Source organism: Protopterus annectens, chromosome 9.part0 (assembly GCF_019279795.1).
Source record: "Protopterus annectens isolate FY-2018-M chromosome 9.part0, PAN1.0, whole genome shotgun sequence".
NCBI lineage: Eukaryota > Metazoa > Chordata > Ceratodontiformes > Protopteridae > Protopterus > Protopterus annectens.
Window position 1 is genome coordinate 1,367,399,633 of NC_056743.1, and position 16,452 is coordinate 1,367,416,084.

At 37.3% G+C, this 16,452-nt stretch overlaps 1 protein-coding gene across 2 annotated transcripts in view; it reads right to left on the reverse strand.

Moving 5' to 3' along the window:
• LOC122812081 (gamma-aminobutyric acid type B receptor subunit 1-like) overlaps positions 1–16,452 on the reverse strand; it is a 2,214,644-nt gene that overhangs the window by 365,768 nt on the left and 1,832,424 nt on the right. For both annotated transcript variants that reach the window (XM_044084349.1, XM_044084350.1), the window contains one exon: positions 11,225–11,326. In XM_044084349.1, coding sequence (XP_043940284.1) covers positions 11,225–11,326 — 102 coding nt within the window. The remainder of the gene's footprint in view (positions 1–11,224; positions 11,327–16,452) is intronic.

A 16,452-nucleotide genomic window follows, 5' to 3' on the forward strand; every position in this document is an offset into this window, starting at 1 on the left:
TTCAAAATCTGCCCATTGCAGTAGCTGATTGCTTCACTCTGGTATATTTTTTCCATGTTTTACCATTTAATGAGCATACCAAATTCACCCTTAATATTTCATGTTGGATTACCCAACATATCTTCTCATAACAATGATGGTGTGGCATTACATTTTTCTCATTTGCTCAGTCTAAAAGAATGTGCACAACACTGAAAAACAGAACTTCACCAAAGCAGCACTCATGCAGGCACATGTGACCTTACATTTTGAAGGTTTAGTTGTGGCCGTCTGCTTTGGATCACATCTAAATTTACCAGAGGTATCTTCTGCAGATTCAACATGCCCTGATCATTAAAATGTTGCAGAACCCATGTTAACATTTACAGGAAGTTCAACATTTTCTTTTTTCAGTGTTTTGATATTTTAGTCTTTTATGCAGTGTTATGGATCACATTATTTGTTGTTGTTTTGTTCATTTCAGTGAAACATTCTGTCAATACAATGCCATCAATAGAATACTTTTTTGTGATGATGTTTCTTAGATTTTAGGTTATATATTTCTAGATAACCTTAGAATGTTGCTTTTTTGTCTGCTGGTTCATTCCAACTTTGAATTCCATCTTGATGCTGAAGAAGGTCTTAAAAGAACTGAGCCATGTGGGTTCAAAAGTGAATTAACACATAAGATAATCAAATCTAAAAGATAAGCTCAGGGTGTTCAGAGAACACAAGGAAAGCAAAGAGACAATCTTTTGTTAGAAGGATGATTTCCTGTGCAGAGAGATTCGAGCTCTAGCAGTTGCTTGGGAAGAGGTATTAGCCTTCCTACACTATAAAAATGGATCTGCTCTCACTACTGAAGTACTATTTTGTCCCATATGACCTAAATATGGGGATGGAACAATGGCACAATTCTTGATTTTTTTTGGAGGTTGGATCCCAAGCAGATTAATTGAGTAAATTAAATTTTCAACAAGGTAAATCTTGAGGTTTAGTAGATGAAGTCTAAGTATTATAAAAGCTACAGCAGTGCAAACACAATAATAAAGCAGGACTATATATTTTTTGACAATCATTGGATTATTAATTCCATTAGCTCAAGGGTAGGGAGTATTTTTTTTTACCTGGAAGGAATGTGCTGGGTGGTTTTCTACCATTTTTCAGTAGATATTTATTTGCAGGAGACATTTATTTGTGGATTTTAGACTTGTGTTGTGTTTTACTATATTATTAGTATACTAAGTGCTGGGTAGTGGTTATAGTCAGCATACGATACTTCCAAACAACGTTATTAGTGCACACACCTGTTCTCTGGCAAAAGCAGAAGAAATTTGACCTGCAATACAGAAATATTTTCTTACATTTACAATGGTAAATATTCAAATTCATATTTCTAAACTGGTTTGTATAACATCATGTAGTTCAATCAAGAAATGGCTGGCAAAATAACAGACTTCAATGAAGAGAGATGTGTGAAGCTAGCTGAGGATGGGTAACCAGCATGTGTTGCTGTCTTCTGCTAGATGTAAAACAGCAGGAAGAACACCTGGTCTGCAGTTTAAGGAGCACAAGGCCCAATATAATTCTTGCAGACTCTTCTTGTCTGCAGGCAATCAGTCCACCTCTGAAATGAGCACAACATCAAGCTACTTATTATTGTAATGTTTGCTTTATAGATCCTTGATTTGGGCACATACTTACAGAGCCTCCCTTCAGTTTCCGTGAGATTGTTGGTATAATAGGGTCTATATTGAAACATTGAATGCTGAAAACAGCAAATGATGTTTCGACACATTTTCAATGAAAGCTGAAAATGTCAAAACCACAGAACAGGAAAGAAATTGCTGTTCCAACCCAAAAAAAAAAAACATTAAACACTTCCGTACACATACACCCATACCTTAACCCTAATTGTACGCCCCCAAAAATCAACAAACAACTAAATACACATATGCACATAACCCAACCATACATCTAATGGAAAAAAAAAACAGTAAACATTTTAAAACATATGCACTTACCTTAACCCGCACCCTAACCCTAAGGTCAGTAACTCTCGCACATTTACATAAACAGTTCCAAATGCATATACACTTACCTTAACCCTAATTCTACCCCCCCCAAAAAACAAATGTAAACAGCTGAAAACACATACACATGTAACTCAACCATACATCTAATGCAAAATAAAAAACAGTAAACACTTTCATACATATGCACTTACCTTAACCCGCACCCTAACCCTAAAGTCAGTAACTGTTGCACATTCACGCTCGGGAGTTATACCAGAAAAGGGACCACACTACATTGCAGAACATGGCAAAGCAATGAAGCAGTCAAGTGATTTCTTTCCCAGGGAAGAATTTGCTGAACAGCCGCTTCGCTGTTTTGCCTGTTCGCTCTATATGTGTCGACGAAAACACATTCAACAAAATGCGTTTTTGTCATTCTAATAGGCACCCGGTATAATACATGAGACTTCCTCTATACAAAGTATTAACTCAAAAAAGGGAGCTAAGACATTTTATGCGAGTCTGTTTAAAGGTGTATATGGCTATGCACTCAACAGTCCAAGTGATTCCTTACAAGTACTATTCCAATATTTTACCAAAACCATACTGAGGTAGTAATATTTTCATATACATGTGGCTGTATAATCAAAAATTGTGTTCTATTAACTTTATTGCATATTATTCCTCTTTTTTATAGCAGCCATATTAGATAAAATGATATATAGAATCACCATAGATTCAGAGATACAGAAAAAAGGAATAATATGAGTATTCAAAGAAATTATTACTGTAGAGATATTACTTTCTCACTGGTTTGGTAATCTCTAGTAGTACTATGGAGATAAAAAGTGATTCAGAAACATGAAAGAGTCACATTAAGCAAAAATTCATCAGTGAGTTATGTGTGTAACAGCCCATGCACTGCTGTTGCAGTCATCAAGATATTCAAATGTGCTTGTAAACACACAGCTCATGTACATGCACCCATAAACACACACACACACCGTCACACTCATGCATACAGATGCAACCTCACAGCAATTACCTGCTGCAGTGTTAACAGCTCTGTTGCTGCCACAAACAATAATGCTTTGCCGGTTTCATTCTGATAACGATATTTCAGTTTAGAGTTCAATGAACGATGAAGTCCCTAAACGCGTACATGAAAAACCATAAAGAAAATAATTTTAAGAGTATTTTTGTTTTCTTGCAGAGCAGAGCAGTGGCCCCATGGCATAAAGATGAACAAGCCCTTACTGTTTTCCAGATGGTCTATGTTAAATAACTGCACTTGCACTGGGGGGCAAGGAGTGCCTCAGTGGGAAAGGGAGTCAGTTTCAGATGTTGGACAGACTCAATGACAGATGTTAAACAGACTCACATAAAATGTCTTAGCTCCCTTTTGAGTTAATAGTGCTTATCTCCAAAACTGAGCAAGGTTGCACATGATAGATTCATAGATTGTTACTGAGCTAATTATGTGGGGTGGGCCTTTCTAAGCCTAGCCATGTTATCCTGAAAGGATAATGAAATCTTGTATCCAAATAGCACATTGAAGGCCAGACATTTATAAGTTACCTCTATCCATAAGGGATAATCAAGAATTGCCTTAAAGTTAAACAAGGCAGTACTTTGTTAGAGCTATAGTTGTAAGTAACAGGTTATGGTTATGTTAAGAACCTATCCTTCCTGCAAGTCCTGTTTATTTGTGGCTGTAGATTTAGGCCCTTGTTTCAGGTATTTGTAAAACCACAGTTTTTTTTTTTTTTGAGAAATAGGAGGTCAAATAGGACTGGGTCTTTCATGGTTCAAAAATCAAGATACAGGTCACCTCAGAGCAGCTGATAATGTCTTTGAATATAAATAGAATTGGGCTAATACAAGGATTTAAAGTACTTAATTTTCTAGGTTAGAAATCGTTGAGCCTTTACTGTTAAATGATGTATTTGCATTTGTACATAACAGATGGAACACAATATTCAATTTTGGGTCTGGTAAGGAATGTATTACCTTGGAAATTAACTGGGTTAGATAGAAGCACTACCGAAAAACCTATTAAAATAAAATCTTGTAGTGCTTTAGCAAAACATGTTCAGCAGGCAGGCTCACAACATGAATTTAGATATTTTTGTTTTAGTGTTAGTGGAAGTAGATGCTAGAGAGGGTGATCTGAAGAATAAGCCTGAAGTACTGGAAAAAATGGATATTTTATTTTAATGCAGATAAATTTCTGGGTATCAATGACAAAGTTTCATTGAAACCTTTTTTATGTGCACAAGCTTTAAGGCATTGATTACTACTTATTTATTCTTTCGATGGTATAATATGTTGCTATCTATTGGGTACTTGCAATTTAAATTGTTAACTGATTTTAGGAATGTTTGAATTGTATTTTTGATTGGTGTGTTTTAGTTTAAATACATGTGTATTTTATCTTGCATTTGTCTGATGAAGCGATTTGTAATCTTGAAAGCATTTACTTGTACTTAATGTTCTCACTTGTATTAAATGTCCTTACCATTACTGTACTGATTCAGTGCATTGTTTTTATATACAGTTATATTTATATTCCAGCCCTTACTGGAGCATATCACAGTGCATATCAGTTAGCTGATAATAGAGCCTAGTTTTCAGTCAACCATTCTTCGGTCCATAGGTAAGTATTAGGCTATCTGCCATTGCAGGCTATTTTAAGCTTAGTCAGTTTCCCTTTTTGATATAGGTTGGTCTTACCCATCCCATGGTTGGTAATTATATATATTATCTCTAATGAAAATAACTGGGATCATACCAGAGATAATTTGTCTTTTCCCGGTTAGGGGTTGCCACAGCTGAACTACGGTCCACTAATGACTGGCAGTGAATTTTTACGGTATCAAATTGCCAGACCAGCACACAATCTTCAAAAAAGGCACACCCACACACGCTTGCACCTACCTGTATGTCTTTAAATTCACTTGACCATGGGGAAAACATGCAGACTCCGCACAGAAGGTGCACCAGCTGAGAATCGAACTGGAGAGACTCTTGCTGTGAGGTGACAATGCTAACCACTGTGCCACCGCAGCCTCTAAACTGTGTTTTGGCTTTTCCTGGTTAGGGGTTGCCACAGAGGAATTAAACTGCGTTTTGGCTTTTCCCGGTTAGGGGTTGACACAGCGGAACTATAGTCCACTAACGACTGGCAGTGAATTTTTACGGTATCAAATTGCCAGCCCAGTGCACAGTCTTCAAAGAAGGCACACCCGCACACGCTCGCACCTACCTGCATGTCTTTAAATTCACTCGCTGCACCAGCCGAGAATCAAACTGGAGAGTCTCTTGTTGTGAAGCGATAATGCTAACTGCTGTGCCACAGCAGCCTCATTTGCAGTGACCCATGCTAGGGATAAAACATTTAGGAGCTGCATCCATTCAGTAGTAATATAATGGGGCAGTCCTGGGATACATTTTTGTTTCCCATCCATAGATCTATGTTCTGCTTGAAAATGTACAGGGATAAACATTGTTTTATGAGAATGAGGAGTCTGTTCTATTGTGACAGTATCCTCTGCGAAATATACCCATCCCTCTAAACTGTTCTGTTGATGTGCAGAAAGGTTTTAGATCCCTAGACTGATTATTTCTGATGCTACTTGACTTGTTGATGTGCAGTAAATCCATAAGTAATGGTTCAGAGGATCCTGGCATGCCAGACACAGGCCACCTCTTAGCAGTCTATAGGATACTGAGTATAGTGACAGGGTTTTGAACTGGTCCATGTAGAACATGTTGTTTAGACCTTGTATCCTGTTAGTAAGGTATCTCTGTGGGCATTTCAGTTGCTGCATGTGTCTGGACAGATACATGCCAAAAGGGGCATTATATTCAATGACTGGCCTAGCGAGGGCTGAGTAAAGGGGGACCGTGACTTCCTAGATCTAGACACAATCCCTTTGTTTATAAGCTGTGCAATACAGAATGAATTTCTTACAAAAACAGACACATGCAGGTTAAAAGTTAGGTTACTGTCTACACAAGTTCCCAAATCCTGAACAACTAGGTCAACTCTTAGGGGCATATTGTCAAAGTGGTAGATAATTTCACATAGGCTACAATAATACTATTTACCTGATAACATGTTGATTATATCACTAGTATCGGAATGTGTGATGTTATTACAGATGAGCTTATTGCATTATTGGATGTTATTCCTTAATTTCCTGACAGAGATGAGAAATAATTCAGTCTTTGTTTGATATGTGTAGTGACCTTAAGTTCGCACTTTATATTTCCTAATAAGTTCCTTGTTGAAATGTCTCAGACGGTTTCGGATATAGGGAGATGGGGATTTCTAACAGCATTGCCACTCTTTTCATTCGTTTTAATATGGGATTTCCCACAGAGAAGCTTACTCCAGAATTTACTATTATATTCAGGACAGAGAAATAAATACTTTTCTATGTAGCTGGTGAGTCAGAGGTGAATGCAACAGCCCTCTCAATTGGGTCCATTTGTGTGGGATTGTTAAAAATTATACAAAAGTATTTTACAAGATGAAGTAAGTTTTCTCTGTAGAACTTTCTAAGAATGGTCTCATTTAATGGCAGGGTGGAACCATTAGGCCTGACAGAGATGCTGACTGATTTGTGGTCAGATTTAACCAGGATGTGGAAATGTGGCTTTGGGAACGGGTGGGGGCTTTGATGGTAAGAACCAGGTCAAATATATTAGAACCTCTAATAGTTTTTTTTCTCTAGTATGTTGGTATTAACAGAGTTTAGGGAATGGTCAGTACAGCAAGTTTTGTAGGTGTAAGTTTAATACTTGGGTAATGGATGTCCCAGAGCAAGAATTAACTTGATTTTTGATATAACATTTAAACACTCAATTGTGTTAGGGTAATTTTAGTGATTGTTGGGGGGGCACTGATGGAAATCCAAGGCTAGAAATGAGCTTTTTCTTCTTTCGGCTTTTCCCGGTTAGGGGTCACCACAGCGGATCACCTGTCCGTTCATCATTGGCAGTGGAGTTTTATAGTGTCGAGTTGCCAGCCTGGCTTCCAACCTTCCACAGAAGGCACACACATGCACGCACTTACACCTAGGGCCAATTTAGAGTGTCCAATCCACCTGCAGCATGTCTTTGGGATGTGGAAGGAAACCGGAGGACCCGGACGAAACCCACATGACAACAGGGAGGACATGCAGACTTCACACAGAAGGCACCCTAGCTGAGGATCGAACCGGAGAACCTCTTGCTGTGAGGCAGCAATGCTAACCGCTGCACCACCGCAGTCACCGCTAAGGTTAGAAATGAACTAATAATTGGATTTGTTATGGGTAATTGTCTGGCAGTTGGCACAGAAAGATAATGCTCTTACCTGTAGTTCTTGTGGTACAGGGTTTGATTCCCTCAACTCTCATATACCTATTGTGCAATCTTGAGCAAGTTACTTAACCGCCTAGTTTGCCCTTATAGAAGGGACTGTGTGTCCAGTGGGTCTAACTGGTTAACAAATGGGCATTATCATTTGAATCTCCAGGATATCCATGTTAAGACCATGTGTAATCTTATGTTAAGCAATGGTGATGCTGACAAATAGAGGTACTCCCCTGAAGTTATCCAAGGGGACTGAAGGCACAATAGGTGTCATTCTTTTCACTGGTATAGAGGAAGTGTTGTCTTTATATCAAAACCATGTCTCAAAAACTACACAATCATGAACATATTCACGTGGCAAGAAGGCCTCAGTTTTAGGAGTCTGCTATGCAGGAATGCCCAGTAGTGGGGCTATGCCTATTAAATGCACTGTGGGGACAGTAGCAGTCAGTAAACAGAAGCCCAGGTATGACAGGTGTAAGCCATCCCTGTTGAAATGGGAAACCTTATCTACCCTGTCATCCTAGGCCAGCACATGCTAACTCCCCTTACAGCAACACTAACCACTTAGGCAACAGTTGCAGCCCAGTTTCTTTACTTGGTATTTAGATATTATTCATGACAAAGGCAAGATGCTATTTAAAGTCAGTATCTTTCCTGCATCTAACACAAGCATAGTAAGCCCCTGTCATGTTTCTGTTTATGTCCTTGTGGGTGGAGTGCCAAAGGTCATTCACTTCTACATATGACAACATCAGGTCATAGTATAATTTACAGGGATAAGTCATATATTCTTTTAATATATGAAAAATACAACCAAAATAACTACACATGATATTGTAAAGATAAATTGCACAACTGTACTTACATAACAGACTCCCTGGAAATCAGTCATGATTTAAATAATGAACTTGCTCAGACATACATTGGAAGATGCATGACAAAAACTTCAGCTGCTTGCAACTACCTCATTCAATAATACAATAACTGAACTTGTGTCTTGCACTAAGCTAGTTGATGTACATGTGACATCCCCACTCTGGGCCAGTAATCAAGAAGCCTGAATCCTCATCCCTGACACTGAAGATGGATGTTCACTTGGAAGAAAAATGGATGCACCCAGTATTTCCAGATGTAGTTCTCTGCATCAAGCAGTTTCCCTTAAGAGCACACAGGGAATAGACTCAGTCTGGGGTCTGGAGTTCTCTATCTGTCTCCCTCCAGGTCCCCAGTAAGACTCCCCACTGGCACAGTTATAGAGTTGAAATCTCAGTCAGGTGTCCAAGCCAAGTTCTCTGTGAATCCAGTGCTTTGTGTCCATGCTCTGAACAGCTGATATACACACACACACACACACACTGATATTTGATTTACACACACACACACCTGGGAAATGCTGGCACAGGTTTACTAGCTATGCCCCCTTCTGCCCAGACTATAAGGTAGTTACACCACCTGCAGACACTCCAAAGCCAGCTACTCTAAGGCTCTTGTAAGGTTGCCCAATTATACTGGGTGAAATTAACATTAATACAAATACTAGTTTGACTAACAGCAAGGCTTTCAGGAGTGACCAGAGCTGTCACCAAATATATGTAAGTACTCTCAGATACTAAAATATTCTCTAAAAGACTAGCCACAAATTAAAGTTTAAATATATTTAATAATAAATAAGAAAAGATCATAAAATTACTATATATCTATTTACATTAAACACCAGAGTTTCATTCACAGGATATAGTAAAATAACACAGACAAACAAATTCACACAGATACAGAAAAACAGTACTTAGCTAATCTCATTACATTTTCCTGACTGATCTAAAGAATTAGTATTCCCTGGTTACTTACTAGCACAAGGCAAGATGAAGTGAGTGAGAGATCCTTCTTTGTCAGGCTACAAAAACAGACTGCAATGAGACTTTAGTCTCACCTATATTAAAATATCATTTTTAGTGATGGATTACAGAATGACATCATATAAATCTGGTTGTTTGACTTCTAGTTCCCATGCTACCCCCCCCCCCCTTGTCTAGAAGCTGTCAGGATTTAGCACACATACACTCAGAGATCCTTGTTAAGATCTGCTGTAGCTCCTGGAAGTCATGAAACAATTTCTAACCTCCAACCTTCCACAGTAGCAATTAGTTCACCCCAAAGACATTGCAGGAAGCTTCCTAGTACAGACTTTTTGTCTCTGGCTGCATTGAGAACTCTAAGATACAACCATTGTGGCCTAAGCCAGGTAATTTTATTTCAAACTATTTTCAAAGTTAGGTGGATTGAGATTAACCTCTTCTCTTCCAGTATCCTCTGTAAAAACATATACATTTAAACAGTTGCAATAATGCATGTATAGTTCTTTTTCTGTCCAGCAGGGCACACTGTTGTACATTTTTAGCACAAACAACTTTACAAATACATTTTTCAATACAAACACCTTAACAAATCAGTTTGATATAGAAATGACATATAATTGTTTACAAAATTCCAGCTAGCTGTGCTGGCATATATTACACATCCATTGCCCCACTTCTCCTGGCACAGCTGGCAATACTTCACATTGTCACAGTACATATAGAATAAAATCTGAAATTTGACTTCTACATTCACCAAGCAATAAAAAACACACATCAAAAGTTAGGCTTTCTCTATTAAGCTAACTCCTTACTAATGCTCCAAGCCAGAAAACACATTGCCTATTCCTTCTGTCTCTCTACAGTACTTCACTCTCCTCCCATCTTCACTAACTTATAAACTACCCTACTAAACAAACTAAGCCAATGCTACAAGATTGCCAAATTTGCCACAGACCTTCACTATTGATCACATCACTGCATTTCTCTTAATTAAATGAATTGGCTAGAACTTCTACACCATCTCACTCAGTTACTCATAGCCTATAACTTGATCCAAAACCAAAGACTTGCCCATCCCTTGACAACGTTATTAAACCTTACACTACCTCCAGAACACTTTGTTTCACTGACAAACCTCTACAAATAAATAAATTAAACAATTCTGCTGGTGACTATTCTCAGCGTAAGTCTCCAAAATTTGGAATAACATGTCACTCTCCCCAAGACAAGAACTGTCTCTGGCCATCTTCAAAACACAGCTGAAAACTCATCTAAATAGCTAATGGCTATGCCAGTTCACTGCTGCAGGATAGCCAATCACTCAAATAATAAATCAATACAAAAACCCACATCTCTTCTCAACCTAACCTTCAAAACTAATACTACTAATAAAATAAGTTACAACTACTTTTTAAATCTATAATTTACTATCTGACCACTTTTAGTGCCTCTGTGAAATCTTGATTTTACTTTGTAAAGTTCTTCTAATGTTATAAAGCTATCGTACGCAGACACCTGATTTTAGAATTTACTCAATGTATTGTGAATTGTTATTTCTAAACATCTGTCTTGATGTGCTGTAATGTGATCCCTGTACTTTTTATTTTGTTTTTCATTTTTTCATGAATTTTGTGTGGAGCTTTTCTCCTTGAACCTCTGCTGAACATAGGTATATTTTGTTACCCAGTCACTCTGTCCTGGAAAACAAAGACAATCAATCAAAAAAATCAATCAATAAATACATTAATAAGGCATTCCAAACAGATACTTATGACCCACATAAAATCACTGATATATGATGACAGTAATGCTTAGGTGGAAGTAGGGATGGGACTGAAGACAAGGTTACAGATCTGGGGAGGGTGGACATGTCTAATAATCGTTTTAAGTTGAGGGTTAAAACAAAATGACAGGAAAACAACACTACTCTGAATTCACAGAAAAAATTGTTACTTATTTCACAAAGTGAAGTGTGCAAATTAAAACAGCTGAACTGAGTAAAAGACCTACCTTTAAGTTTTTGACTGCCACTGCAGGATCTGTCAAGAAACTTTGCCGTACACTGATCTCTATCCCAGCCTCCTTCACTCTTTCCTCCAAGTCATCCAAAGTCTGCTCAAAACAATAATGGATTAGATTAGGAAACACATTTCAACAGATTCTTTGGTTTCAGCAACACACAAACTGCAACCTAAACTTGTATAATACAGAAGATTTACTGAAAAAACATTACAGGTATAGCTTACTAATAGAGAAATCAAGTAACTCTCACGGACCCATTAAAAGAGGAAATAGCAAGTAAGCATATACGAGTTCTTATATATACCATATATATATATATATATATATATATATCTGTATCTATCGACACCTGTATCTGTCTTGCTCTATGTAAATCTCTCTCTCTCACCATATAGTTTATATATATATATATATATATATATATATATATATATATATATATATATATATATATATATATACATATATATATATATATATATATATATATATATATATATATATATATCTAATTGTGTGTGCATTTGTGGGTCTAATGAAGTAAACCAAAACTTCAGTACATCAACAGTCAAAATGTTGATAAAAAATAATTTAAAAAATTATGACAGCACAGGGCAAGACATGACTACATAGCATGCAAGTTGAAAATAATATTTGTTTTTTTTTAGGCAGGAATAAAGGCTGAAAAAGGTTTCTGAAACACCAATAACACACACACACACACACACACACACACACACACACACACACACACACACACACACACACACACACACACAAACACAAAGGAACCCAAACTAGCTGGTAGACTGGTCTAAAAGAAAACTACCAATGAATAAACCTACACCAACAAGTTTACTCACCACAACAATCCACACAATAAAAATGTTTCCACAGTAATTCACACCACACAATAAAAATATTTAAACATCTAATTCATGGGCTTTCATCTCAAAGCATAGGCTTCACCAGAACTACCTTCTTGGATGTTTTGCCATTCTGTAAAATGTTACTGAAATAAAACACTGACAGCAGCAAGGTGTTCCATCTCCTCTGTGCTGAGCAGGATGTCTTGTAATTGCAGCCATTCTCTACTTCTACATCAGCTCAGACCTAGATGCAGATATTGACTTTTAAAACTCTCCATGGAGTATGTGACTTCCCAGTGAGCATAAAATCCATTTACTTTACTGGGTAAGAAACCTGTGGAAACACTTTCATTGTGTGGATTGCCGTGGTGAATAAACATCTTGGTGTGGATTTATTTGTTGGTGGTTTTCTTCTGGGCCATTCTACTAGCTTTTTGGATAAATTTTTTGGGTTTTTTTTTTAATCAGCGGTATAATCCCCAACCCTCTGTCCCCACATCCCCTGCTCCTTAAACATACCAACTGCAGCAATGCTTTAAGCCAGAGAAAGGACACATTCTCCAATCCCAGTATCATAGTGATGTCACACAGAAGTCAACAGCTTTCCTGTTGACCAAATTAAATTTGAAAAAAATCTGTCAAGTAACTCACCAGTCGACCGAGCTCAGGGCTCAGATTATCTATCTATCCATCTATCTATCTATCTATCTATCTATCTATCTATCTATCTATCTATCTATCTATCTATCTGGCTGTAGAAGACCTGATTGAACAGACAGTGTGCCAACACCTGTCTGGTTTGCACCATTTGGGTCCACACAGAAAGATGGACGACAGGTGTGCAATATCAATAATTCCCAAGTAGGGGAATATTCCCTTTCCCAGGGGACTGTCCGGTCTTGGAGTTAGTATATATAATTGCAGCCTCCTGCAAAAACACTTTATGTTGGTTTAGTCCACTCTGGGGTAATCCCAGAGCATGCAAAGAACAGTTTGATATGCATGACTTTGATGTTAATACTATGATCTACTGGATGTCAGCACACTCTCCATTTGATCAAATCCCCTTCACCCATATATAGAAAGAGAGAGATAGAGATAAAGATATAGATAAACACACACACACACACACACACACACACACATACACACATATATATATATATATAAGTGTGTGTGTGTGTGTGTGTGTATTGATTTATGCCTATATATAGAAAAAATGTGGAATGGCAAGTGACCAGACACAACTGATCGATCACCATGTGAATGAAAGTTACAAAAAAAATGTTTAATTTTTTTGGGAGGAGCAAGCATCCCTACACCCCCTGCTAATTACATACACCAAATCCTGGATTGCACTACAGCATGGAAAGGTCACATTTCTTGATCTCCACTGCACTTTGACTTTACACAGAAAAAAAAGCCAGTATGTGTGATAAGCTGAGTTTCAATCAATTGCACAGGCTTTTTTTCTGTTTGACCATTTGAATTGTCGACCAACTGTATGTAAACCATATAAATAAATATATATGTATATATGGATTCACTTCATAATCTCAAAAGACTGAAATCTCGAATTTCAGTTTTTGGACACCATAAAATTGAATCTACACGACACCGAAAGCCTAAAACCGCGAAGCCCAAAATTGCGAAATTTAAAACACCGAAAACACAGCAAACACCGGACCACATATATACCACAACATACACACCACAAAATAAATAAACAAAACAACACACTTCCACAAACCTACATCACAAATAAGCAGGGGGGCAAGCCCCCTTGTGCCCCCCACACACCCCTACTTATATATACTAACTCTGAGATGAAAACAAAAGCAAACCTCACACACACACACACACATTCTACAGTCCTTCACACACACACACACACACACACACACACACACACACACACACATCACACATATCAGCACACTTATATACACTCAAATGCCCACCCAAAACCCTTACAAAACACTCACTTATCTGACATTACACCTAAATCCACACACGGCACCGCACACCATCCACATGCAACCCTGGACATTACGTACCGTAAAGCCATAACCGCGAATTTGAGATATTTGAATTCGCGATTATGCCCTTTTGCTATTTCAAAGCTTCGACTTTATAGTCTTGAGATACTGAAATTCGACATTTCAGTATTTCGAGATTATAAAGTGTTTCCGTATATATATATATATATATATATATATATATATATATATAGAAAGTATTTTAAATGTATATTTCTGAGAACATTAATGACATATGTATCTTTGAGCAGAACTAATCAGTGAATGGGTAGGACATTTATTTGTGATGTTTGTAGTTTTAACTTAACTGTACTGGCACATATAAATATTTTGTTGTAGCATCTTTTCTTAAGTTTCTGAACTTGATCTTAGTTTTTTACTTTCTTGTGTAGGTAGGATTTCTATACTCATAGAAGAACTTTTCATTCCAATTTTTTTCTGGTTTATATTTTTTTAGGTTGGTCTTTGGGGTTTCTATTTCTTTCTGCTTTCACTTCCATTGTTCTGTTTTCAATTTTGTTGCTGTTCAACTATCATTTTGCATCTTTTGTGGTTTGCAATACAATTTAAATGGTTGTGTTTATATGTTTTCTGCTCCTGCTATTTCTTAATAAAGTTGTTATTAGGAAGGCATGCAGGGCCACTGTCAGGGGAGACAAAACAATAATTTTGTCTTGGGCCAGGACAGGAATTTTGTCTTAAGCCTGGATGTGGGTGGGGAGAATCCATGATTTCTGTAGAATGCTGGCCACTCTATTTACTGTAGTTGTTCTTTCTCGCTCTTTTTTTCCATTGCCGCTCTCAGTTGGATCTTCTACACGTGCTTGTGTGATAGTACCTTGTGACACACCAGCTCATTGCTACCTGCTCGAAAAAGCAAGTGCTTGAACTCCTCCTAGCCAAATATCTCATTTCTACACAGCCTTCCCAACAATGACCCTATATAACTATATATCCTTACCAGAATCTAAACTCTAACCCTACAACTCCCACCCAGTTCAAACCTGAGTTTCACTCCCTAACATAATAACTCTACAACCCCTCCTTAAATCTGAAGTCCCTAATAGTTCCCTAAACATAACAACTCCAGTCACCCTTCCTAAATTTCCTATCCTGCTCCCTAAACCTAACCCCCCTTCTCTTCCCTCTCTACAGCTGCTTGCCTGAACTTATATTCGAGTTTGAACATGGTCAGCAGTCTAAATGAGATACAAGGTGATCGAGTTCCTGGCTTCAAGAGAGCAGTTTTTGAGCACTTAGGATTCAAGCATCTGTAGTCTTTGCCACTCAGTCATTGAAAGTACAGTGATTCAGTAATGGCGAAGCAAAAACAAAATAATGTTTGAAAATGGTTGGGTAGATTATAAGTGATATTTGCAACTTGTGTCAGTATGGTTTGTGATGTAAAATGCTTGCAACTAGGATTGTGTTGGTGTGGTTTGTTTTCATTTATACAAATGTATGATTGCTTATGTCTAACTCATTACAGCCGAATGATGTCTCCAGATGTTTCTGCAGTTACCTCTTACTGCGCCTCTAGGCTTCAAATATTGCCTGTTCATATTTGCATTGATAATTCAAAAACCATGCTACATACAAGGTATCAGAATATTTTATCTTGAAGCATATATGATGGCAAACACAACTATATTGATATATGACCTCTGTCAATTATTATTTGGTAGAAGTGTAAGGTGATAACTTCATTTTTTAAAGACTGAAGCCACTCCCACTAGGAGTTAAAGGTACACATTTAAAAGAGCCCTACTGGAGGGAATGAGTTAAGTGATGTTTTAATAAAAATGTTTCTTGTTCAAAAAAAGCAAAAAAAAAGCTCAGTAGATACTGCTGAAGCTAGCCGAGGAACAAACACCAAAACCACGAAAATAAATCTTTGTTTTTTTTAATAAAGTGGTTGTTTTATCCATAGACGTGTCCAGCATAAATGTTTTAGCAGAGAACAAGCAGTGGTGTTTAGCTGAAGATTTCTTTTCTTTGTTTAAAAAAAGGGGCAGGAATTGAATAATTTATGTAATGTTGCTTAGGTTATATGATATATAACAATATATGTGAAGTATAGTGTTTGTCAGTGTTAATTTGTTGATACAGTTAGATTACTTTTGTATAAATTTAAGTGATAATTTAATAAAGGTGTTTAAAAAAAAATAGCTACCCAAGCAGTGCAAATAAACAACTTGAAGAAATATGTCCTAGAATTCTGAAGGGATTAACTCCAATGGAAAACCTTGAGGCGGCAATTTTTCCAATGGAGGTAGCCCTTTCCACTTCGTAAACATCCCATTTGAAG